Here is a 27643-nt window from a genome sequence, read left to right as displayed (position 1 = left end):
GAGTCTGGAGAAGAGGGCTGGAGCAAAAGCAATCATTCTCGAATATGAATAGAGGTTTCATTCTCTAGACCGTGGGAGCCATCAGGCAGGCTCTGTCTTTTTCTTTTTCCATTAGCAGTGTAATCCTATCTGTGTTTTAGAAGGATAATTCTGGTGGCAGATGGGCACTTGACACATGACTTGATAACATTTGTCAAATTAATGAATTAGACAGAGAGCAGAGAAGGTAAACAATTAGAGGCCAGTGAATGGGCTCTTTCAATGATCCAGGTGACAGTGAGGTTAAATTTAGGAAAATAAAAATGGAAAGAAAGTAATAAACACAGAGACTATCTGAGCGACAGAGTGATGCCTTCATGGAGGTCATTAATTATTTTGGGGGTGGCCAATGAGTTGTGGTAGAAAGGAAGAAGTGACTTGCAAGCAGGAGCATTTAATTCCCACCCCCAAAAGCTCTCTTTCCTTCTGGTAGCATCCTGGCCGTGCTCAAGATGGTGACTGTTCCATCACCTTGAGCACCTGCATGACTACAATGAGCTAAGACCCTGTGCCAACTGATGATGACATGAACAGAAATAAACTTTGTTGAGCTAAACCACTGGGCTTGTAGGACTGCTTATTAGCACATATAACCTGATCTGTCCTCACTGATAACATTTGTGTTTGCCTTTTGTGTCCGTACTGCATTAACAAAGTATAAATAATGCTGCTTTACTTCTCATAAGCAAGATAAACCAGCCTGGTAGACAGAAATCCACAGAATTTATTTGCACAAACACTGGTGCCCATGTAAGTGATACTACATTCTAGCCTCATGAATTTCCCAGCATCTATTGCTTTTTATGAATTTTCCAAAGATTCTTCTTTTCATGGCTCTTTTCTTCCAGTAGGGTTATCAACGTAATTATTTCATTGAAACTATTAGTTTTCTTCTGTATTACTTATTACCTATGAAAGCTTAAAATGAACTATGTGAATTGAATGGCTGATTTGCACATCAATACAACCTAACCAAATTCGCCATGAGGTGTAGTAATTATTCTACTAAAGAATTCTGCTGCAGAAATGGAAAAAGGAAATAAAAAGGAGAATTAAAAGAATATTTATGATGCAACCCAAGTAACATTTTGCCGCACAATTAAGGGCATTTTGTAACAGGTTTCTTTTCAATGAATCTGGAATGGGATTGCAAATGTGGCAAGGATGTATTCTTAATTCCAAAATATAAAAATAGATGTAGCTGAAGGAGAGTATTATCACTTATTGTGAGAGCCAAGCAAAGCTAAGATACACATGGTCCTAGAATCATGTCTGAGTTTAGATTTCTTCATCTGTAGGGTAAGAGGAAATATATACTATCTCCTCTTCTCAAGAAATAAGCAAGAGAACCCATGAGATCAGAGCTATAAAGCTTTTTGGCAACCCTCAACTTGTTATATAGGAACAAAATTGCATTACCTGGTTAAGGTGTTTGAGGCTGGGTCTCGGTAAGGAAAGCTTGTAGTTATGGGGGAAGTAAAAATGAGGAGAACACAGTCAGATTCTTAAAAAGAAGTCTCTTGCTATACATCCTAGCATCCACAGCCTTCTAAAGGAATCAGCCACCACATCTTTGTCACTTAACTTTTTTTAATCTGAACTGACAGATCACTGGAGAATAACTGTAGGGAATAATCCCCACAGTGGCAAAGGGGATGGATTAAATCAACCATGAAAATAAGCACTGGCCCATGTGTCTATAGCCTAAAAGAAATTTGAGCGAACACAGTGCTGTTTAAACCAGGCACAGAATACTTTGAATCACATGTAATATTTTCTCCTGCAAATGTTCATTTGAAGGGAAAGGCAAAGGCTGCTGTTTTGAAGGCCAGTGTACACCTTGCTTTGTCTGATAAGTGTAAAGAATTATGTTATTATTTCATTAGCATAGGGATATAAGATGAACATTATTCTTCTCTCTCCCCCACATCCATAGCTTCATTTTTAGTGAACGTGGCTTCACTTCTACTCTAATGATTTAAAATTATCCCTGGAAAAAAACATGCTCAATAAATGTTAGCTATAATTTTAAACCTTTTAACCTCCACTTAAAAGGTGGATTGGCCTTTCAAGAAGAGGTCACCAAGGAAGTTAATAACTGTTTCTCACGTTTATGGGGGAAAAATAATGGGATCGAATGTTACATGAGTGCTTCCTTGAGCTGCTTCTTATTCCACACAAATGTATTTTCTGTCATTTAACTCATATGGCATTAAGAAGGGAAGGTGTCAGGGCACCTGTGTGGCTCAGTCGGTTAAGCATCTGCCTTCAGCTCGGGTCGTGATCCTGGGGTCCTGGGATCAAGCCCCACGTTGGGCTCCCTGGTCAGTGGGGAGCCTGCTTCTCCCTCTCCCTCTGCCCCTTCTCCTCTTTGTGCTCTCTCTCTCTCTCAAATAAATAAAATCTTAAAAAAAAAAAAAAGAAAACCAGGACTATGTCATAGTTGGTGCTGTACTCTGAACCTCTCAGAACAAAACAAAAAACCCCACTCCTGCTTATTCCTATGTTGGAGAATGAGCAGACGCTAGAGAACTGTCATCCAGGGGGGTCTCATCACTTTCAAACATACTCTTCCCTGAGCTTCTGCCGAACCCCAGAAGAGAAGGAAACCAGTTATTATGGGAGGGTTAGGATTTGCTGATGAATAAATTTGGTCTCATCTGTCGAACAAATAGATTTCAAATCAAGAATAAATGTTGCCATAGATAGTCTATGACTCCCTGCAGGTTATGGAAAAATCAATCAAGCAAAATCAAGGAACATGTAGAACCTATCCACGGGAATTGAGTCAAAATGCACATTCAAATCCTAGCAGTTCTCATTTGATATGCTATTAACACCTGAAGAAGATTTAAAAATCTGATGTGAAAAAGCAGGAGGGGGTTATTTAAATCTTTTTTGGAAGGAAGATCTTATTTTAAAAAAGGTTTAGTATCGATATAACTGCATTTTCATCCTTTACTCGTGTTGTATGCTTATTTGAAGAGCACAGTATCCACCCTAGGTTCCTCAAGAGCTAGAAATCCGTCACAGTGATGCTTTTCCCAGTGCTTAGGAGAGTCTGGTAAGGCTCCTGCTCATCCTAGCTAGTCACATTTACTTCTAGCTCTGGTTTTCCTCTGCACCTTTCAAGAACTTTTTTGGTATGTCTTTCTCTTCTCTCCTTTGTATTTCTTTCTAGACTACCTGAAAAGCTTTGCCTTTAAGAAAACTGCATCCTTTTAAAAATCCATATGTATATACTCCTCTTAACACCTATATTTACATTTTTAATCAATCAAAGATATTTGCTACACTCACTTAAAAAGCTTCTCTCTGGTGTGAATTTTTTTTTAAGATTGTATTTATCTATTCATGAGAGACATAGAGAGAGAGAGAGGCAGAGACACAGGCAGAGGGAGAAGCAGGCTCCATGCAGGGAGCCCGAGGTGAGACTCCATCCCAGAACTCTGGGATCACGCCCTGAGCCCTAGGCAGACGCTCAACCGCTGAGCCACCCAGGAGTCCCATCCATGCAGCTTTATTAGAGTATTTACTGATAGATAAGTGGGTAAAGAAAATGTGATACATATGTATACCATGGAATATTATTCAGCCATGAGAAAAAAGGAAATCCTGCTGTTTACAACAACATGGATGGATCTTAAGGGTATTAAAATAAGCCAGACAGAAAGACAAATACTGTATGATTTCACTTATATTTAGAATCTTAAACAAACAAACAAACAAACAAACCCTGAGCCCATAGATGCAGAGACCAGATAGGTGGTTGGCAGAGAAGTGGGATTCAGAGTGGATGAAATGGGTGAAGCAAGTCAAAAAGTATCAATTTTCAATTATTAAGATATGTAAGTTCTGGGGATATAATGTACCGCATAGTGAATAGAGTTAACCATACCATATTGTATATTTGAAAATTGTTAAGAGAGAAGATCTTAAAAGTTCTCATCTTGCAAGGAAAAGACAACTGTAACTATACAGAATATACTTATATCAATCGTAATGATGTTATACACCTAAAACTAATACATTATATGTCAATTATGTCTCAAAAAGAAAACAATTCTTAATTAAGCTTATTTTATATTGAAAACAGTTCATTATTTCCTCCAGAGCCCGATATGTAAATATATAAATCATAAATATATAATGATAAGGACGCCTGGGTGGCTCAGTGGTTGAGCATCTGTCATTGCCTCGGGGCATGATCCTGGGGTTCCACGATTGAGTCCTGCATCGGGCTCCCTGTGAGGAATCTGCTTTTCCCTCTGCCTATGTCTATGTCTCTGCCTCTCTCTCTGTCTCTTATGAATAAATAAATAAAATCTTTAAAAATATAAATATGTATATAATGATATATACAAGCATGTATGTGCATATACACTATATAAGCACATGGTGTGTATATGTACACTGTATATATAAATTGTGTGTATATAAATACATTATATCCATGTGTAGATGTATTGTATATATGCATGTTGTGTATATGTACATTATATATACTGTGTGTGTGTGTATTGTATGTATGTACATTGTATATATTTGCATTGTAGACATGTACATTTTTTATCTACATATACGTATATAATTTCTTCATCTATGAAATGGTCATGTTTGATTACAACAGACAGAGAAACATCTTTAGCTTACTCCTAAATGGGCCACTCACAGTATTAGTTCCACGTATATGCATGCATACATTTGAGTCAGAAAAAACAAGATGATGGGGTTCCAATGTCAAGTGAGTTTGGTGAGTGTTGCATGAAAAATGTTAATCAGGTTTTCTTAAATGCTGAAATTCTAAGTTATTGATATTCTCTAATGCTCACTGTGGGTTTCCAAAAATAGAACGCAACATGCAGTGTGTCTCCCAAATTATTTGTCCACAGAACACTATTTTTTTCCTGGGATCCTGTGGAGTGATGTTTCCAAACACGTGTGACTATGAAGAACTAATGTCTATTGCGGACTTTTCAAAAGAAGGTTTATACCACTGTTGGTATCATCAATGGAACACAAGGCGAGTTCTGTTCCATCCAGCCCAGGGAGCTCAAGGAGCTCAATGTAATTAGTGTCCTGGAATGGATCCAATATCCTTATACTCACTCACACCAAAAGAGCTAGGTTTATAAAACCAGAATGTCTTTTTTATTTACAAAGAGAAATATAGTTGTCAAGGGGACCTGATATGATTGTCCATTGGCCAACAATTTCTCTGCTTATAGAAGGACAAAACCATGAAAATCCTAATATTGGCAGAAGATTTCCAGATGACCATGAATACGGAATTAGGCATGTCAATTATTCAAAGATAATATAGGCACGAATATCTGTAAGAGGGGGTATATTGCCACCTGGACCAGGTAGGTCATGGCCCCAGAACACCACCCCAACCCCACAACTGGTTTCTGTAATGCGGCTCTTTCTGTGCTTCCAGTAATAACTAACCTCTGTCTGATGGGTAGTTCTTTCTATTGCTATATTAAAACTTTCATCAGTTCCAGGCCTTCAATGGAACTGAGTTCTAAGCAGTATGACAGCAACAACCATTTTTGCTTTGTTCAATCCTATGTCACCAGCATTCTGTTCAGAAATTAATTGACCAGTGTTTTGGAGTCTGGGGACCTCCTATCCCTTTAATTTGGCTTGATATATATATATATATATATATATATATATATATATATATATATATATATATCTCCACACAGATGATCTACATTATATGAATAGGTAGGATTAAATGTAGATATGGTGGTATAAATGCAGGTGGATATTATACAAATAGATATTAATGTGGTGCTGTATTTAATACATATAAATAGATATATCCTTATCTATATAGAGAAATAGCCAAAGGGACCTAATATGATTGTGTTTTGACCAAACCATTATAGACAAGTTCCATGGAAATTCCTATCTTGTCACTCTGAGGGCATTTCTGAGCACCTTCCTGGGCCTGCTACAAGTATAATCACCTCTGATAGTAACTATTAGATACTGTACTGTGGTTGTTAGAAAGTTCTCTGATTCTTGGATGCTGAAGTCACTTCCCCCCAGTAGAGAATAAGGAGTTCCTGGAATTTATACCCCAGGCTCACTTGGAGCTGATGACTGCCTGGTGCAGGAGGAGGAGAAGTTGAGCTTCAAGACAGGATAGACTCTGAGTGTGGTTTATGCTTCAGAGCCCTGGGGAGAGGATGAGACAGGGGCGGGGTGGGGAGTTCACCTGAAATTGCACCCCTGCTTTGCTTCTTGCAAAAAAAAGTTTTCCTTACTCCCTTCCTAGTTTCTTCTGTAAACCTTCTTTATAAATCACCGGCACTTGAAGCCTCGGTGCAGCTTGGAAAAATCCAATCCAGGAGACTGACTTTATAAAGTTGTTGGGAGGATGGATGGGAACTATGAGGGCCTAGTGCCTGGCCCCAAAGAATTAGCTAATGTCATACAAGATGCAGCCCAAATGTTGAAACTGATTTTCTAAAAATATTTCTCGACGTAAATGCATTATGTGCAGCAGGTTGTTAAAAATCATTTCAGTTAGAAGGTTTGTAAAGAAGCACAGCTCTCAGCTGTACCCCTCCCTACCCTCAGTATTACTCCCCTAAGGCAATCACATTGAACCATTCCCATAAGGTCTTAGGGGTTTATCTCTAGGTTTCTGAATACTTTCCATTTATATCTGTCTCTTGATTTATTAGCTGGATGTCTCTCGTGTTTATTTCTTGCTATGGCGCATGGGGTTTCAGCTCATTAACGTCTCCTTCCTTTTCCTCCCTTCTCCTAATGGAAGCATAGCTCTGGTTTTAGTTACCTTTGTAACTTGAAACAGCATCTTTAAATCCCCATTTGTTCAGTCACCTATGGAGGGGGTCTCTTGATTCCCTATTTAGTGCTCTGGTTCTCACTTCTCCTCCTCCCACCCAGCAAACTTTGACTTCCACATTGTCAAGGATTTTAGCAGCATTTATGTTCTCATTAAATCTGTCGTGCCTTATTTACAGGCTGTTTCAAAAACTGAAAGCCAGTAAACACTCTTAACCTTAATATGGCTACCTTATTATTTCCCGCCGAGCCAAGAAGCATGTTGTGATCACATGGCCTTCTAGTCCGGATTTTAGTGCCACTCAAAATATTCAAATAGGTTCTCCTTTCATACCTCACCAAGTACTCAAAATCATGCCACATCTCATTGCACAAGTGGGTCATGTTGTCTATTTCTTTTATTGTTTCTTATAAAACCATACCTTGTTCTTATATTGTTTGTTTGTTTTGCCTAAAGTATCTTATTACCCATCTTTTTTTTATTGTGAGAAGAAATATATACTTTCTTTAGGAAGTGGCTACCATCTTCCAGCTTCTTATTTTTCTATAGCATTGAATCTGTCCTACTGTTCTTCTTGGAGCTCAGTGACTTCTTGTTCTGCTTTGGAACAACCACTTCATTTCTTGACTGTGGCTTTCCCAGACACCTTTTGTTTTTGCTAAAGTTTCTAGTTTCCTTTCTTTTTTACCATGTTTTCAAATTCCCTCAATATCTCAAATACTCTATCACTTCTATGGCATCTTCCTCTTTTCTGGAGATATTTCATCTAAGCCTTGTCTTTCTACTGCAATCTAGACTCAGTGCTTTCTAGAACTTCCAGACACTGTTGTAGTGGGACTCCCTGGGTATGGCTCGCTTGTGCGTCACGCACTGCTCCCTGGATCTTAACTCTTCCTCTTTCTTGGCTCATCAACTTATTTTGCTGAAGTACCTTTCGATTTCCTAAGAAAAAAGGTGCAAAGATAAGACGTGTAAGTTTTGGCAAGTTCCAAAATGGGCCTTACTCTGCTCTTGCTGTTGACAGAAAGTTTGACCAGTGATGGGACTCTTGGCTGGGAATCATCTTGCAGAACTTTGAAAGCATCGTTCCACTGATTTTAGCCATACAGTTTTGCCAATGGGAGGTCCAATGCCAGTTTGATTCATGTTGCTTTGTAGATGGCCTCTTACTTGTCTCTTAAAAACATAAAATCTTTTATGTTTTTAAAAAATCTTTATCTTAAAAAAAATAAAAAAAATAAAAAAATAAAAAATCTTTATCTTTGGTATTCTGCAGTTCCATGGGAGAAGTATCAGGATGTGAGCCTCCTTTCTTTCAACTTGGTTGGAACACAGTCAGAAGCCAGAGGCTTGGAAGAAAGAACACTGAGAGCTCAGTGTATTGGGTTGAGATTGGGAACTGACTGGCTTTTTAGGGTACATAAAAAGAGGACTTTACTTTGAGGCACCCACATCCACATTGGAAACCTAATTCTTCCCCAGACATGCTTTTCAATTTCTTTCAAGGAGAGCCTTCCCGCAATTTTTCCTGAGAGTTTGGGTTGGCCTACCTCTGGGCCCTTCTGCAGGTGGTGATGAATGATCAGGGGTCAGGGAAGGGCCACAGCCCACCTCTGAGCCCTTGGCCTCCCCAGTGCATTCTGGGAAGGTGCAGCTACTTTTGGGATGGCCTGTGCCGCAGCCTCTTCCTTTTTGCTTTGCTATGAGCACGCCTTTGCTTTTCATCTACCTTGTTTAATGGGGCAGCTAAAAGCTAACATTATGTCTCACACTTACTACTTGTTAAAATACTCCAACAAGAGTATTCCCCAAAATGTCCACAAATGTAGTAATGGGTGGCAAATGGCCCTCATATCTAAAAGAATGTGCTGAAGATACTGAAAGATTCCCAGGTGTCTGTTTTCCCTTTTTTCCAAACAGTGATTGTGTGTCGATACCTCTTTGCTAGTGGAAGAACAGATTCATTTTTTTGGAAAAACATTCTCGAAGTGATGCAGATGGAAAAGCAAGCTGCTCCAGATGAAGCCGAGGGAAGAGCCCCCCCACTCACGCCTGGGCTGCTGGGACCCCCAAGGGCAAAGGCTCCTGACCCCTTGAGTGGTGCTTTAGAATGCAGAGTTTGGCCTACTCTCTGGAATCCTCTTTTCTAACAAGCTCCGCAGGTGATTCTGTCCACAATTTGAGATAGGCCGCTAGAGTTGCCCTAAACGACCGACTGTAAGAAGCTTGTGTGGTTCTGCAATAGCCGGTAATTTGTAGGGATTTTTAATTGGAAGGATTTTGTTCTCTGTTTTCTCCTGATATCCCAACAGATACGGAGATCTCTGCCTTAAATGCAAATGGGAACAAATGACAGTTAAAAGATGTTTCTGGAGCTGATAGCAATGACCACGTGTGAGATGGGTATATAGTGTACTTTGAAGCAGAACTGATTTTGCATGTTTTTAACACCGTTGCCAAAAATAGAGGCGACTTTCCCCCAAAGTTTTCACCTGCACTTTTTCAAAGTCTTCCTTTCCTGGCACCCTGTGTTTTTCCATGCATTTTACAAGGCTTCTGTCCATGAACACAAGGTGGAAATGCCCTTAAATGAGGGAACTAAAGGGTTCCTGACCTGCACACTTGCTTCTGCCAGCTAGGATGGTATATTCTGGGGTGCTGGGACAGGGCAGACATCCAATTTTACCAACTCAAATTCCTCTAGTTGGCTGTTCTAGATTCCATTCGTTATGCCTCTTCTATGGAATTTAATGGGCAACAAAAATGAACAATAAATACAGCTTTAGGGAAGCCAAGTCTACATCTTCCTGATGAGCACGAGTTTTCTTTTTGGTAGCCCATGAGCCCAGTGATTTGTAAGGCTGAAACCATCTGGAGAACTCTTCCCTGCCACCAACAATGCCCTAGAGACGACAATGGCACAGAGTTCTATGGACAACATAAGCTGATACCCTACTCGGTTACTTGCCTTAAAATGTCAAGAAGCTGAGCCCAGTGAGGCTGCTGCCCCAATGTCTAAGTGTAGACGAGACATTCTCTAAGCATGAAGGCAAACTTGTAACACAAATAAATTGTACCATAGCCCCTCCCCACCCTCATACTGCTCAGACCTCCCCGCCCTTCCTGCAACCCCATGTCTCTGTTCCTTATCAGGACTCACGTCTCACACCGAATTAGCATCTTTATCCTCTGAGACATATTTGCATTTCGTACCAGCAGGCTTTCAAAAACGTTTTGCCTGCAGCAGGACAGAGGTACACGCTGAATGATTCATCACTAAGCAGACACTTCCAAATTAGCCTCAGTAGCCAGGCGCCTGTGCCACCTTTCCTCAAGAGCAGAGCCTCAGAGGGCATCCTAGTATGAGTGAGCAGTCATCTTGTTCCAACCCGCAGGAGGAGATAGGCTGACCCATCTGTACAACTGGTTCTCTTACATTCAGGGCTTGGCAGGGCCACGTCTGAGATTGAGTCCTCCCTCCTACCCACTAGCTACATAAACTCGGGAAGGTCAAGCCGTGTGAACTTCTGAGCTCGAGGTTGGTATGTACAATGTGGCAGTGATAGCATCTATCCATGTTGTTACCTTGGAAAGCTAACTCATTCATATTAAATGAAAGTACAGTGGGCATAGCAAGTTCCTCCCTTTGCCACCCGGCATCTTGCCGCCAGGCATCCTGAGGCCCCGCCTGGGTCCCTCCCTCTCCTGCACCACGCAACATCCTTGCTGGCCGCTGCTCTGAGTCCTCAGAACTTGTAAAGATGCCCAGAGTAGAGATGGACTGTCCTATTCCCTTGTGGCATCCCAAGACACTATAGTTTGGTCCCCAGTGCGTGGATATGGAGAAACAGCTTTTATTATTATAGGATAGAATTTGTCATTTGAACCATTTTTAAGGTGTGCAGTTCTGTGGCATTAAGTATACTTGTGCTGTCCAACCACCACCACTCCCTACTTCTAGAACTTTTTCATCACCCTCTCCAGAAAAACCCATACCTGTTAGCAGTTACTCCTCATCTCCCACCTCCAGTCCTTGGCGACCACCTAATGTGTTTTCTGTCTATGGATTGGCCTGTTCTGCACATTTCATATCAACGGAATTATACAGTATATTGCCTTCAGCATCTGGCCTCTTGCACTTAGCATGACACATTGCCCCTTCTGTTTTCACTTGGCACCTTTTGTCTCCCTAGGACCAGGCTTGCACCAGGGGACAGGGCTAAGGATGAATCTGAACAGCTATTACCATGCTGCTCTTTTCAGGATTCCGGGTGCTTTCAATGAAGAACCCTCACCAGGTTCTTTCTCCCTGGCATGTGTCCACTACCCTCTGTAAATGTCTTTCTATGAGGCTATTCCAGGTCCCAGACACGCCCGGAGGTGTGTGAAGTGTCAGCAGTGAGTAATAGCTTGTACTCCTTCCCTGCCAGCTGTCAAACCTAAACCACCAGTTTGCCAACCGTGCCCGCATATGCCTGAGCCTGGAAAGTCCAAGGAAATGCTGAAGTTGAGATCCCAAATGGTGTAATTAAATTACTGCAATGTTATACTTTTTGTTAACAAAAGTAAACCCTTCCTTTAGTATTTGAGTGCCATTCTGCTTGCTCTGATGCCTTGGAGGCATAAAACACATCTTTATTTCTCCAGAATCTTTCTGGACTTGCACTTCATATGCAGATATGCATGGTACTTTCGCTTTTCCATTCCTCTGCCTTAGAAGTAGTCTTATGTAAATCCCAGCCAATGTAATTCTGATCCTCTGGTGGTATGGCTCTAGTATCTGTGAGGAAACCCTTAACAAGGATTCAAAAGAAGGAATTTTTTCTAATTTACAGTTGACATATAAAAACTGAACAAATGGAGAAATGGAGGAGTCTTGGCTACTCCTTTATCATACTGAATTATTTATTTGGGAGTTTCAAGCTACTGGTTTTGCCAAAGTGTTCTCTCTAGGAAATTCAGAGTTTGCTGGAATTTTGTTCCATGTTTCTTTTATAAAATTGTAAATTTAAAAAAATGTTAAATGTCTTAGTGTAAATTTCTATGCATCTCTTTTTCTTTCATAGCTACTGGTTTTGTAGTTAAATTTTACATTTACCAATAGTGTATAATAATTAGAGAGGAAACAATCATAAAAGGATGTAATTACGAGGGAAGAAAGTAAAAATCTTTAATCTTCCATGCATAGGGTCAGTTTCACCCCTAACAATCATCATTTTATCTGCCTTTTCTAGTTGAATGTCTTTGAACCTTCCTATCTTGTGTTTCTCAATGTGCTTTATATAAGGAGCCATACAGAGGTTCCATGCTTTATCAGTTAGTTTCTCTCTCTTTCTTTCTTTCTTTCTTTCTTTCTTTCTTTCTTTCTTTCTTTCTTTCTTTCTTTCTTTCTCTTTTTTTCTTTCCTTCTGTTTATACACTTATGTAGGTGGCTTTGGTGTTCTTTAAACCAAAGTTACATTCTTGTATGACACTCTCGTGCTTTTCTTTGCATCCAGCACATACCTAGCCATATTTTATGGCCCACGATTTTTGCTTGCAGATGCCAAATTAGTTTATATAACTCAAAGAGGTCTCATTTAGGTTAATTTAATGTCTTTTCAGGCAAGCTGCAGATTATGGGAAAGAAATAGTCAAGTAATGTGAACGCACCAACATAAAGGAACGAAGACACATTTGGAACCGTGTCTCATTAGTAGGTTAGGGTCCGCTGCACCTACCCATCTGCCAATATCTGTCTGCCAATATTCCCCAGTCTATCCTGTTTCTAAATGCTGATTTAGATAAATGCTTTTCTAACCAAAATGAAACAGTATGGTACTTAAGTCAACCATGAAAATAAGCACTGACATGTGTGCCCCCCACCTGAAAGGAATCAGGACAAGCTTGATTTGAATCAGGCAGGAGGCCAGATGCAATCAGATTCCCAAAATCTGTAAACTCCACCAAAAGGAGAGATCAAATCCCATTCCCTCAGGACTTCAGATTATGGAAGATCCTGGGATGTCAGAATTGAGCTGGGCTCCCAAATCTTCAATAAAATGTGATTTTGTACAATAGGAATGGGCAGGTGACAAAACCAGACCATTCTCTTAGGGTACCAATAAATGGGAAGACTGGGTACTTTTTCTAGAGAGACTTAATTTTTTAGGGCATTTTTAGGTTTGTAGCAAAACTGAACAGAAGGCTGAGAGAGTTCCCTTTGGGTATTTTGTCGCCCTCTCTCATGCACACTATCTCTGCCTCTGGAGTCCCAGAGCACTCCGGACTTCCATGCAAAGGTGGACACAGACTGGACCAAGAGTTTGAATAGATGTAGAATAATTCATCAACCCAGTAAGGACTCGCCGTCCCAGCTGGTCTAACATGGAAGGCCTACAAGGTACCTAAGAGCACGGATTGGTATTTGGTGCCCCTGGGAGCTGTCGAGCTACCATTTCACCAATATAGGTGTGCCTTGCTTTGAACAAACCCAATTTTTAAAAATATTACTAATAAAGAAACCTAATTATATATTTAAAATCTGACTTACACCAGAGGCTAATTGGGAGTGACCCATCTTTCCAACACTTTCAAAGATAGGCTGTCTACCTTCTCTAAAGTCTAAAGTCATTCAAAACTTCCCAGAGCCTCTGTTCCAGGCAGTCATTCTCCACATTGTCCTTCAGAAATATCACCTAACCTCTGAAACTAATAATACATTATATGTTAATTAATTGATTTTTAATTGTTATCTATATGTTAATATCATATATGTTAATACTATATATTAAACTAGTAATATATGTTAATTGATGGTCCATCGTTTAAAAAACAAACACCAACATATAATTAGCATTATACATTAATTAATTTAAATTAAACAAAAAACAAAGCATCTAATATACAAAAAAGAAGAAGAAGAAGAAGGAGGAGAAGAGGAAGACGGAGGAGGAAGAGGAGGAGGAGGAAGAGGAGGAGGAGGAAGAGGAGGAGGAGGAGGAGAAGAAGAAGAAGAAGAAGAAGAAGGAGGAGGAGGAGGAGGAGGAGGAGGAGGAGGAGGAGGAAGGAGGAGGAAGAAGGAGGAGGAGAAGAAGAAAGAAGAAGAAGAAGAAAGAAGAAGAAGAAGAAGAAGAAGAAGAGAAGAAGAAGAAGAAGAAGAAGAAGAAGAAGAAGAAGAAGAAGAAGAAGAAGAAGAAGACAAAAGAAAAAAGAAAAGAAAGACCACGTAAGCCATGCTGTGTCATCTGGATGTTTCTCACATTCCAGACTGTAATAATAATACCCTCTCTTCCTTCTTTCAAGGAATGACCCTCACTTTCTTGAACCCTCTCTGCTATGGTTCCACAACCTCCACGGACACTGCCTTGGCCTCTCTAACCCACAGAAACCCCCCTGTCCTGATTCTCTGGGCCCTTTTGGTCTACCAATAAGCAGGACCCTGTTACCCCCAGACCTGATTGTTTTTTATGAGTTAATCTCATCTCCATAAGTAGACCATGACACTCCTTGAAGGCAGAATTGTGACCTTAAACCATACATATTGCTCGGCACAGTACTAGTGCCTAGCTCATGTTCCATACATTTAACAAGCAATTCTTAAATCTACAGGAGTAGTCACTGCTTGATTTTCTTACCAAGTTCTCTAGGTGTCCGCAACATATGGTTCAGTGTACACATACTTGTCAAGAATGTACTTGTTGTGTGAAGGCAGGTGGGTATGCAATATGCCACTTTCCAGAACCACTAGATTTTTTTTCCAAAGGAGCGCTTAGGGAAAAAAAGGGGGACTCGTTTAATGTTACAAACAGGTGCTATTACTGTTGAAAATGTTGACAAACTCTAGGTAAGGGAGAAACAGGAAAACATTTCAGCCAAGGCATACAGGTTCGACATGGATCCTTGTATTTGTTTGTAGTCTTGTTGGAAAGCTTTGAGACTGAAACTCAGGCAGAGAAGGAAGTGAACTTGTAGCAGTAACTTTCTCTAGATCATTCTTTGGCCACACTAACAGTCCTCCTGCTGCCGACATTGCATAGTGCAAGATGGGGCATGTGAGAACCTAAAAATTAGGGTGTTCAGTATTAAGAAGCTTGTCCCACCAACTCTTACTTTTCAAATAACAAGGAAATCTTAAAAAGATGATTTAGTTCTCTCCCTTCCTGCCCTGTTTTTGAGGTGCTAACATGCGTAGTCACCACTGTAGAGTTCACAGCAGCCTGCTTTTACCCCTCCTGCCCCAGGGTTTGAGGGTGAGAGGGCCCTGACTGGCAGGCAAAATATTCAGACTCCGGCTTCTGTCTCTGCAAAGCAGAGAAGAATGGACTGTCTTTAAGGATTTTTTTTTTAATTTATTCGAGAGAAAGAGAGAGAGAGAGAGGCAGAGACACGGGCAGAGGGAGAAGCAGGCTCCATGCAGGAAGCCCGACGTGGGACTCGATCCTGGCACCCCGGGGTCACGCCCTGGGCGGAAGGCAGGTGCTACACCGCTAAGCCACCCAGGGCATCCCAAATTAATGCATTTGTTAAAAATATTTATTTATTTATTCATGAGAGACACAGAGAGAGGGGCAGAGACACAGGCAGAGGGAGAAGCAGGCTCCATGCAGGGAGCCCGATGTGGGACTCGATCACGGGACCCCAGGATCACGCCCGGGGCTGAGGTTGGTGCTAAACCGCTGAGCCCCCCGGGCTGCCCTGGACCATCTTTAAAAACAAACACAAACACCTGGGCACCTGGGTGGCTCAGTGGTTGCGTATCTGCCTTTGGCTCAGGGCGTGACCCCCAGGTCCCAGGATCGAGTCCCACGTCGGGCTCCCTGCATGGGGCCTGCTTCTCCCTCTGCCTGAGTCTCTGCCTCTCTCTCTCTCTCTCTCTCTTCTCTCTCTGTCTCTCATGAATAAATAAATAAAATCTTAAACAAATAATAAATTTAAACATTAAAAAGACACCCAACCTGTGGAAACTTGACCCTCACACGTCTAAGCAAACTGGCCAGGTCCGAAGCAGCAGGTGGTCCGGGTGATGCAAACGAAGAGCACAAACAGTTGGTGCTCTTAACTCCAGTTGAACGCGGACCCGAAAGGATTGGGGGGAGGGGGGGTGAACTTTTACAACCGAAAGCCCTAAAGCACAGGTGTGTTTGCAGGCCAGCGCGGAGGAAAAGGCGAGGGAAGGCAGGGAGCAGGCTCCGCGCAGCCCTGGCTGCGGGCTGCACGCGGCTCCCGGGGTGCAGGTGCCTCTCTGCTCCCAGGGCTCCCCGCAGCCCCAGGCCCTGCGTGCACCCAAGGGGGGGCCGGGGAGCCGCCGCGTGGTGCAGGGGAGGGGGCGGAGGGGCTCTCGTCCGCGGCGGGGTCCCAACCGCACGCTCCCTTTCTCTCCCCGCAGCTACCTCATCCCTGAACTCCCAGCTCCAGCAGCTGCAGCAGCTGCAGCAGCTCCCGCCGCCCGCCCAGCACCCGCCGCCCGGGCCGCCCGCGCAGCCCCCGCAGCCCCCGCAGCCGCAGCCGCCGCCGCCGCCGCAGCCCCCGCAGCCGCAGCCGCAGCCGCAGCCGCAGCCCCAGAACCACAACCACAACCACAGCCGAGCGTCCCCGCCGCAGCAGAGCGCAAGCCCCCCTCAGAAAGCCAGCCAGTCGCCGGGACATGGCCTGCCGTCGCCGCTCACGCCACCCAATCCTCTGCAGGTACGCGCCCCGCCCCCGAGCGGGGGGGCGGGGGTGGTCACGGGGGGTCACGGGGGGCTCTCCCGCGCCCCCCACCGGAGCCCCAGGGCCCGCTGCAAAACTTAGCATCCCGGGCTGCAGCGGCGCCTCCTCCTAACGGATGCCCCAGCCCCGGGGAGGAGGGAGCCCACAGCAGGCAGCTGGGGGATGCATGTAAACGAAACAAATCGGAGCCCATTGACGTTGCCCTCCGCTGGATAAATGTTTTTCTGTTTCCTTCTGCGAGAGGCCGGCTCTGGAAGTGCACTTGTAGCCTGTAATAATTCCATTTTATGATACTTTCTGAAGGCAGCCAAGATAGCATCCAATTAAAATTATTACCAGCACCGTTTTGTAGCCCCGTGGAGAACTGTATCTCCTGTCCATGAGGCACGGTGGTTATTTCTCTGTATTATGAATACAACGGTGTCTTACCTTAAGTACTTTGTGCTCTTTTGTTTCTATTTTTCTAAAGACTCCCTGGGGTCAGGAGGGTAAAGAAATTCAGCCCCCGTCTGTGTCCCAGATTCCAACCATTCCAACCATGGACCGACAAGTCCTCAAAAAAGGAGGCCGAGCGCCTCAGCAGAGCCCCATCCTTATAAAACAGTAAAGCTCCGGTGCCTTTACTTTATTACCTTGAGGCAGGGGGCATCCAAAACAGGTAGTCAGGCTAATCAGGAAAGCTTCTCTTTTAACGTGCCCTCATTCAGGAATACATAACTTTGAAAGTTCAGAAAGTTGTTCTTAACTCAGAGGCCTTTAAAGTAAATTAGGTTCAAAATGTAATGACTGTGATGTCAACACCCTCAGATCCAGAAATTAATAGCCCAGGTTTTGACGGTCATAATGATGGTTTCCCCGGTGAGATGACAGATGATTGAGTACGTTTGAAGCACAGTGACAAAGTCCAACAAAGCGAGCAGCCCAGGTCCTCCTTTCAAATGCCAACTCAGCGCCTTCCTTAGGCCTCGCTCTTGGGGTGCACGCAGCCCTCCACTACCTGAGGACGACAGCGGCAATGCGTCCTCAGGTCCTCGCCAGCAAAGTATGCAAGGTCACGCTAGATTGGCACACAGACAGAAAGGCAAGTGGATTAGAGACTTAGGAATTTTGAACTGACTGTGTTTGTTATCTGCTAACTTTGTTTCCGTGAACTTGAATTCTCAATGGTGGCCCGAAGTTTTTCTTGGAAATGAAAGCATTTGAGTGAGATGAGTAATTGCGTTTTCCCTGGCACTTGGGTCATGGCTACTTTCAACGTGAACGTTCTCTTGAGTCGGATGTGAAGATGTATTTTTTTTTAAATCTTACAAGTGTGAGACAGTGTAATACCTTTGACCTGGGCGGACAGGAACACGGGCTATAGAAATCTTCCGTGGGCACTTGACACCTACAGAGAAAATAGGTACAATCAAACTTACAAGATGCACAACTGGAGCCTTCCTGATGTTTTTAGCATTTGGAATTCAACTCCATTCTTCCAAAGAATGAGTTTAATGCTTTTTAGGAGCTGTTAAATCAGACGGGCCTATACACCATCTAGTTAAACACTTCCTCTCCCTGAGCCCCTCCTTCCCCCCCCCCCCCCCCCCCCCCCCCCCCCCCCCCCCCCGCCGAACAGGTGAAATTACCAAATAAAAAAACGGGTCCTGCTCTGAGGGATGAGGTTACTTAGCTCAGTCCTCAGTTATCCCATATAGTCCAGTGTTCCTTACAGCAGAGCAAAACTTCGAGCTCTGTGGACATCGGTCTTTTCTGAACACTATCAACATCTTATAGATCTCTATTGGCCAGGGAAAGCCAGGTGTGGATAACCCACTTCAATGGCTACTAACAGGACTCATGGATGAGATGACCAATCCGCCCCATGGAAATAAATTCTATTAGGAGAATCTCCAAAAGTTGTCTTAACGGTTTCCTATGAAAGCCCATTGGGTAAGTTTCATTTTGTGTTGTTTTTTGCAAGAAATGAAGGCTCAGAGCCACATTTCTTTCTTTCCAACCTTAAGAGAATATTCTAATTTTTTGCTCTTGGGGTTTTAACTTATAAACTTATGAAATACATTGGTAAGGCAATCCTCCAACTTCTGTGGACCTAATGGATGACCACCGAAGGAATGATTTGGTAGAGCTTTTAAAGATATTATCGGGTAGACAGAGAACTACTTTTGAATGAATATATATCCGTAGGAGTAAAATGATTTTTTGCCTTCACAATAGACATGTGTAAAGGAAATGGAGAATTCCATGGTTTTGAAATACTGGGTTTTTTTCCTACACTAGCTGAAGGGTTTTTGAGTTTGTGGAGCACAAAAGATTTGAACCTTTTAAAAAGAAAACTTTAAAAGGACCTGCAAAGATACTTAACTCTCAAAGGTAATGATCTTAATGAACAAGAATAAAGTGGTTTTGTTTGAAGATTATTAAGGGAACAAAGATCAACTAAATTCACATGTGACAGTTTAAATTCTATTTTACAACTCTTTATTTTCATGTAGGCTTTGTCCTTTTACATTTTTCAAACCCTGTTTGGGAAAGAGTAGTTAAGAACAATGCAACTTAGGTTTTCAGGGGAAACCAGTAATTCAGAAGGTTTAAAAAACAAACAACTTTGAAGGATAATAAGTATTTCTTATTACAGAGGCTGTTGTATCTCAAAAAAAAAAAAAGTAAATAAAAATAGCTAGCGTGAGTCTAATTGGGCGAGGTCATTTCTCGAAATGAAAAAAAAAAAAGATGAAAAGCCCTGGCAGGCAGTATCACTCTAGACTGAAATTCTCCGAATGGTTCTTGTTGGGTTTTCCTCTAAGATTGCAATATTAGTTTTTCACCCTTTTACTCAATCCCATGAAATTTACTGCATTTACAAAACCCGAATGTTGCTTCAAGACAGAAAGGAGTCTAGAGCATTATCACTTCAGAGAACTAATTTTGGTTGCTCAGGGTTACAGGAGAGCTGGTTGTCCAATGTGAATAACAGAAGCTGGCCCCTGGAGGGCTGTCTTTAGAATCTTCATTGAGACTCAAGAGCTACCCACCGATGAATTCACTCTCAGCAGGGATGAGGAGAGAATTTATCCTTCTCAATATAAATAAGAAGGACTTTGATTTACAAAACATGTCTGAGGGTTGAATTTAATCCATAGGTTCCAGGATAAAAATCAACCCATACTTCTTACTTTTGCTCTAACCCATTGGCTGTGCCAGAGTCTGAAACTAGAAATACAGAATACGTTGTTGGGTAGGAACAGATCAGAAACATAAACAGAAGCAGCTTTAGGGGAGAAAACATAGGGTCTCATTCCTAGGTAGAAAAAAACAATGTTCAGTTTTAATTTGAATATATAATTTTGATCTGGATAAAGACCCTACGAACATAAAAATGTTGAAATACCCCCTTCTCATGATCTTTGAGATGGCTTTTCTTGAGCCCATTCCTTGGGAGTTTTTATTTGCTCTAAGGAAATTCTAAACATTGTGTTAAAGCCCCAGTGCCTTCAGGTTCATTCCTGTGATCTGGAGGTGAACTGGATGTGGCTGGAGTCATGGTGCCATGGGAATAGGAAGCTGGAGGCTTTGAGGTCTTGTTCTTCTTCTGAACCTTCTTCCAATTAGCTGACAACTTTGGACAAGTCACATTAGCTCTTTGGACTTCATTTTTCTCGTCTGCTAAACATGTGGCCTAGATGATTTTTAAGATCCTTTTCAGGCATGCGAGTCTATGTAAATGTTGGTAGGCCTCTGTGTTGGCCATTGAAAACTCGATGGTCCCAAAGATTCTCTGGGTATTCTTCAAGGTCAGGTTAATTTCTTCCCACTCAGCTGGGTGGCAGAGTGGAAAGAGTATGGGGACACACCTAAGTGTGATAATGATAGCAGAAGCAGATTTTATCTTAGCCAGAGAATCCAAATTAAAGTCAAGTTTTTATCCTCAGAGAGTCACTGCTATAAACTCTGGTCCCAGATTGCTTTTCCACACCTATGCATTAGAGAAGCTTAAGAAACCAAATGCTGCATTTAACCTTGGCCGTCTGCATGCCATCTTGCAAGGCAGGAGGCAGGATAATCTTTTCCTTTTCTTGTTGTATTGCACATTTTAATAAATAACAGAGGGAGAGAGGTCAGTGGAAGCAGTTAGGGGAGGGAAAGTTATCTGGGCTTGTATGAGGAATGAGAGGCATGGTCACCTCTTCAGAGGTGAAGTTGCTCGAGAGATAGTGTAAAATTGTTCTCGACCGTGTGCATTTGCCAAGGAAAGGTCTCGTTACCACTCAGGCATCCAGGAATAAAACTGTGTCCAAATTCCACCTCTGCTATGCAGTGGATACAGCCTCCTGATCTCATTTGGGATGTTTTCCCACTGGCAAACTTTCAGGACTAAGTTTCAAAGAGAGGATGGTACATTATCACTTTTTAAAACCAAGAGCCCAACCCTTTGAGAAGCAGTTGGACACTCTCGTGACTTTCATCCTTTTTAAAGCAAATGGTCTCCAGCAGCTTCTTCCTATAGAAAGGCTCCATATAACACTCTATGTTAACTAACTGGCATTAAAATAAAAACTAAGAAAGAAAGAAAGAAAGAAAGAAAGAAAGAAAGAAAGAAAGAAAGAAAGAGGCTCAGTGCCCTGGGCCAACCTCCTTTCTCTCTAGAAGTTAGTCTTAATTTAGCACAGAATTAGTCAAAACTTTGTGAGTCTAAGTTTTTTCATCTCTAAAGGGAGGGGATAAAATTAAACACGTTCTCCAGCTCCGTCTTTCCTCCATTCTATTTGCAGTTTCATGTTACAAAGCTCTGAAACTGTGTCGGGTAACCCATGCAGGTACAGGGGAAAAATACAGTCTTTTTTTTCCTACTCCTCCCAGGTTCCCAGGTTGGAGCCCATCAATTAGAGTAAGAAAAGACAGACTAAGAGGAGGAAAACAAACTAGGGGGCTTATTAACTCTGGCAGCACACAATGGAGCACTCAGTGATGAGTAACTCAAAGGGGGTGGTTAGAACTCAGGTTTATGTGGCATTTTAACAAAGAGAACAATACATTTGTAGAGAAGTGACAAGACAAGAGAGAAGGACTTGGAGTTTCTGGGGTGGCAAATTGTGGGAAGGCAAATAAGGGGAATTACTTTTTTTTTTAAGATTTGTTTATTTATGTGTGAGACAGGAGAGAGAGCATGGTGGGAAGGGGCAGAAGGAGAGGGAGAGTGATTTTTAAGCAGGCTCTGCACTGAGCATGAAGCCTGGAGCCCAGACTCAGACATGGGGCTTGATCTCAGGACCTTGAGATCATGACCCGGAGCAGAAAGCAAGAGTCAGATGCTTAACCAGTTTAAGCACCCAGGCGCCCTATATTGGGAATTTCACAGGAAGTAAAGGCTAATTTCGGCAAGATCTGTTATAGATTCCTCTCATGCTAAAAAGGGTCTCCAGTTCTTCTTAGTCATCAACTGGTATCCTCCTTGGTAGAAAAGGAAGGGAGGGACATTTTAACACATTTATGTCCTGCTTTTGGCAAATAAGGGAATGTCAGAGAGCTTTTCTTTCTTCTTTTTTCTTTTTATTGGAGTTCAATTTGCCAACATATAGCATAACACCCAGTGCTCATCCCGCCAAGTGCCCCCCTCAGTGCCCGCCACCCAGTCACCCCACCCCCCTCCCACCTCCCCTTCCACCACCCCTAGTTCGTTTCCCAGAGTTAGGAGTCTTCCATGTTCTGTCTCCCTTTCTGATATTTCCTACCCATTTCTTCTCCCTTCCCTTCTATTCCTTTTCACTATTATCTGTATTCCCCAAATGAATGAGACCATATAATGTTTGTCCTTCTCCGACTGACTTACTTCACTCAGCATAATACCCTCCAGTTCCATCCACGTCGAAGCAAATGGTGGGTATTTGTCACTTCTAATGGCTGAGTAATATTCCATTGTATACATAAACCACATCTTCTTTATCCATTCATCTTTGGATGGACACCAAGGCTCCTTCCACAGTTTGGCTATTGTGGCCATTGCTGCTAGAAACATTGGGGTGCAGGTGTCCCGGCGTTTCATTGCATCTGTATCCCTGCTGGGTCGTAGGGCAGGTCTATTTTTAACTCTTTGAGGAACCTCCACACAGTTTTCCAGAGTGGCTGCACCCGTTCACATTCCCACCAACAGTGTAAGAGGGTTCCCTTTTCTCCGCGTCCTCTCCAACATTTGTGGTTTCCTGCCTTGTTAATTTTCCCCATTCTCACTGGTGTGAGGTGGTATCTCAGAGAGCTTTTCTTATATCTCCTTCTCCATGGTCTTCAACTTAAAACAATCCCCATGCCCACATGACACGTTGTGGGGTGGCATATTCTGTTACCGTTTATGGGCATATTGCATAACCCCTTTGTGGTCTTGGTGATTCTAAGAGAACTCAGACCTCTCTAGGCCTACATGAGGCTAAATCACAGTGTAGAATTCTCCTAGCATCGGGCAGCCCGGGTGGCTCAGCGGTTTAGCGCTGCCTTCAGCCCAGGGTGTGATCCTGGAGACCCTGGATCGAGTGCCATGTCGAGCTCCCTGCATGGAACCTGCTTCTCCCTCTGCCTGTGTCTCTGCCCATCTCCCGTGAATAAAGAAGTAAATAAATAATCTTAAAAAAAATTTCTCCTAGCGTCGACCAAGACACAGATGAAGCAAGGGATGCACTCAGATGCAAAACTCAAGGTGTCCCCCCAAAATGCATTGTCCAGATAGATATTTTAACACAGTATTTTTAAAAATGAAAATGGGTACCAAAATCCATGATGAACTGAATATCAGAATCTTATTTTTTTAAGATTTTATTTATTTATTCATGAGAGACACACACAGAGAGAGAGGCAGAGACACAGGCAGAGGGAGAAGCAGGCTCCATGCAGGGAGCCCAATGTGGGATTCCATCCCAGGACCCCAGGATCACTCCCTGAGCCAAAGGCAGACACTTAACCGCCAAGCCACCCAGGCGTCCCCGAATATCAAAATTTTAGATAGAGGATCAGTAACAATCTTGAATCATATTGGAGTCTGGGGCAAGAGGAGAAGTCAGTAATACTGATTTTATTGATCATGAATTTTTGGCATTCATTCTGATTTTTTTTTTAATATCCCATTAGATGTTGTTCATCTTAATTACTGTGTTTTGGGGCAAACTCTTACATTTTGTGCCTGAGATGACTGCCTCACTTCCCTCACCCTAACCCTCACAGTTTGGGTACCAGCTGTGTATATGATTTACTTGACAAATATTCTCCAAAGCCAGTGACATTGTGTCCACTGAACATTCCATCCAGGCCTTGGATCCCACTTTCTAGTTGAACTTGAAAATTGCACCAAATTTTGCACAGTAGAAAAGCAAGTGTGTGTTGGATAGTGGATCAGAGCAGGGGGGTGCAGTGGAAATCCAGATTCTCACTAAACTTTGTAAACAAGGGTCTACTAAACCAGTCATTTTGATTGAATTATAATGTTTCTAATTTGTTTGGCTGGCATTTTTCACTGAACTAATTTATGGTTTTATGAAAACAAGTAAGTTTGGTGACAGCGGTACAAGTATCAATGTGTAGGCAACATCCTCCCAGAGCAATTCAGACTGTGAGGAGCTTTCAAAAACTGGAAGAGTTCACGCAGCATGAGTTAGGCTTCCCCTTGAGCTAAGCAACCAAAAGAAAATTCGTTGTTATTGAGGAGAAAAATCCATCCAAACCCAGAGAATTATCATGGAGCTTAAATATAACATACTGATGAAATGTGTTATGTGCTATAATTATGTTAAACAAATGTTGATTAAACTACAGATATGAAAGAGTATGAATTTATTTCTGTTTATGCTACTGTCCAGTAAATTGAGGGTTTCATTCATCATTCACTCATTCAGCAGGAAGTTGGGTGGGAAATGGGAGTCCCTTTACCCAACCGTACTCAGCGCCGAATGAAATAAACAAAACATATCTATCCACATTCTCTGCAAGGGACAATTTTTCCTTTTATGAAAGGAAGAAAATCTCCTTAAAAAAAAAACCCTCAGTTCAACATTACTGACATTTCAAAGAATTTATTACAAGCATTTGAGATCCAGGAGGAACAACAAAGTTTATATTGCTTTGAGAGTGGCAGGGGGAAAATTAGTTTACCAAGAATATACTTATATACTGCGGCGCTTCTTTGTCATTGTCTAGATTTACCATTTCTGGGTACTGCTGTGTAGATTAGTCAAATCATGTAGAAAAGGGTTTAACAAAGCAGACAGCATGTTCACTCCACTGACTATGGAAGCTCATGTCAAGTAGCGATAGATAGGAAGGGTGCCAGACTCAAAGGGGGTGGAGAGATTATTGCTGCATTTGAACATGGCAAGCTCTAACTTCCCCAGGAGAGCAGCACCCGCTCTGAGCATGACAGTGGGCAGGTCCATGGCTTGTCTGCAGCGAGCTCAGCAATGAGCCTGGAGCCACACACGACATCCAGCCCCATCACCATCTGTCGGATATGGCTGATAAGCGAATCTCAAAGTCGAGTTCAGAATATTTCTGAAACAGTTTTGTCTCCATGTGCATAGATGCAGGTTTTAGTGGCAACTTGAGATGCCCCAAATGTGCTGGCGGGCACTTCACTCTGAATGAGCAAAATACAGCCAGTATTTATGTTAACTTAATACGGTAGTCCTGGGCTCACCAGATCAAGTGTTATTCCTTGTATTTTAGCCTTAATTCACTTCCCACAGGTTTGGGATAAATTTTACACGGGCTTTTAAATTGATTTCTCCAGTATAGACTTGCAAGTGAATTTTCTCCAGGTTGTAGAGAAAGCACTTCATGATCTGCAAACATTTATGGAGCACCTATGGTGTGCATGATGGCCTCAGGGAAGGTTTGCAGGACAATGTGGTGCCTTAGAGAGAGTGTGGTCTTTAGAAGCAGACACTCTTGAACTCGAATGAGTGCTGGCTCTGCTGGGTGCTTGGGTGAGGTCAGCCCATCCTTAGCCTCGATTTCCTCCTTGGCTGGAGGGCTGATGTGGGGAGTAAATGAGAAGTATCAAATGCAGTTCCTGATAGGTAGCTGGTAATAAAAAATACCCGCATCCGCCTGCCTTTTTTCCTTTCTTTTCTTTTTTTATTTATTTATTTATTTTTAAATTTCTTATTTTTTTATTTTATGATAGTCACAGAGAGAGAGAGAGAGAGGCAGAGACACAGGCAGAGGGAGAAGCAGGCTCCATGCACCGGGAGCCCGACGTGGGATTCGATCCCAGGTCTCCAGGATCGCGCCCTGGGCCAAAGGCAGGCGCTAAACCGCTGCGCCACCCAGGGATCCCTCTTTTTTTATTTTTTTAAAGATTTTATTTATTTATTCATGAGAGACACAGAGAGAGAGAGAGGCAGAGACATAGGCAGAGGGAGAAGCAGGCTCACCTCAAGGAGCCCACTGTGGGACTTGGTCCCGGCACTCCAGGATCATGCCCTGGGCCAAAGGCAGGCACCAAATCGCTGAGCCATCCAGGCATCCCTCCTTTTTTCCTTTCTTGACTACAGATACTATCATCTGAGGGGGTCAGGAGACAAACAAAAAAACCATTGGAAGTTGAACAAAAAGCCAATAGTCCTGGGAATATGAAAACACACATGTCCACAGTAAAATTAGGCACCGGACACTACAGAAGAGCCTGGCTGAGCTAACATGAGGCTACTCATGAGTAACATGAGTCACACACAAGGTTTGCAGAGTCAAGTAGGAAAGGTGAGGAGGATTTCTGAGGAGGGGGACATGGGCAGAGGGAGGCTGGAGCAAGGGCAAGCCTGAGCAAGAGCCTTGGAGAGTGTGCAGAACAGAAAGAAAGAGAGTTGTGGCCGTGTGCTCCTGAAGTCGTAAAGAATTCTCACTTCAACCCAGAGAACCTCAGATTCTCCATCAAGGGTACCAAGAACCACAAGATCAATTTTTCCCTTCTAAGTTCCCAAAGTTGTGGGTTTTAGGTTGTGGGTAAATAGAAAGAATCTTGGGGATCTCGGTTCCGCCACCAACTGACTGTGTGACCTTGGGCAAGTCACCTAATCTCTGGGACTCAGTCGTGTCACTTATTTTATGGAAAGTTTGTATTAGAGGATCTTAAAGCCCTTTCCAGCTCCACATTCTGTTTATGAAATAACACAAAGAAGGTGGTTTGGGTTCCGTGGAAAGAAGGAACTATGTATGCACAACACCATTAACCCACAACGGGTACGCGGTACTCAAGAAGGACTCCTGAGAATATGTGGCCAAAATTTGCAGCGCGTTCTGAAGTTTACAAAGAGCATTTTATAGACAGTATTTCATGCATGGGTTTCATGGAATAACCATTATCATTTATCGACTGTATCTATGTACTTTATACTCTCTGAGTACTTTGGCCTCTCATTTCCTCCTCACAAAAGCCTAGAAGAGGCAAAAATTATCTTCAGTTCAGGTGCAGAGCAACAGACTGTCAGGAAACTGAAGGAACTTCCTCAACATTACTGTCAGACTTCAGAGCATCTCCATTTATATTTTACTGCCTCTGCAATTGTTCATTTGGATTATTGGTGAGTTATTTGTTCTTATTCCCACATTTAATTGCCAGCATTTTTTTTTAGATTTTTTTTAAATTTATTCATGAGAGACACAGAGAGAGAAGCAGAGACACAGGCAGAGGGAGAAGCAGGCTCCATGCAGGGAGCCCGACGTGGGACTCGATCCTGGGATCCAGGATCATGCCCTGGGCTGAAGGCGGTGCTAAACCGCTGAGTCACCTGGGCTGCCCCCTGCCAACATTTTCTAAGGCGACATTTCCCAAAGTGTCTTCCACAAAACACCAGGCCAAAGAAATTGCATTGAAAACAGATTTCATGGTAAGTAGGTGATGATAGATAGATGTTGATAGATAGATAGATAGATAGATAGATAGATAGATAGATAGATAGAGGCGGGGAGTAGATAGGTGGGTGAATGGATAGGTGGATGGATGAATAGTTAAGATGGATAGATAGATTGATAGATAGATGATGATAGATGATAGATAGATAGATAGATAGATAGATAGATAGATAGATAGACAGATAGGCAGATACC

The 27643-nt window shown here is 42.6% G+C and overlaps 1 protein-coding gene across 4 annotated transcripts in view; it reads left to right on the top strand.

Moving 5' to 3' along the window:
- Nucleotides 1–27643, top strand: part of POU6F2 (POU class 6 homeobox 2) — a 479107-nt gene that overhangs the window by 338396 nt on the left and 113068 nt on the right. For all 4 annotated transcript variants that reach the window (XM_025449467.3, XM_049096429.1, XM_049096431.1 and 1 more), the window contains one exon: nt 16236–16534. In XM_025449467.3, the coding sequence (XP_025305252.2) occupies nt 16236–16534 (299 nt within the window). The remainder of the gene's footprint in view (nt 1–16235; nt 16535–27643) is intronic.

The sequence above is a fragment of the Canis lupus genome, chromosome 18 (genome assembly GCF_003254725.2).
Source record: "Canis lupus dingo isolate Sandy chromosome 18, ASM325472v2, whole genome shotgun sequence".
In the NCBI taxonomy this organism is placed as follows: Eukaryota; Metazoa; Chordata; class Mammalia; order Carnivora; family Canidae; genus Canis; species Canis lupus.
Note: the sequence above shows the minus strand (reverse complement) of the source record. Positions and strands in the feature narration are given on the sequence as shown.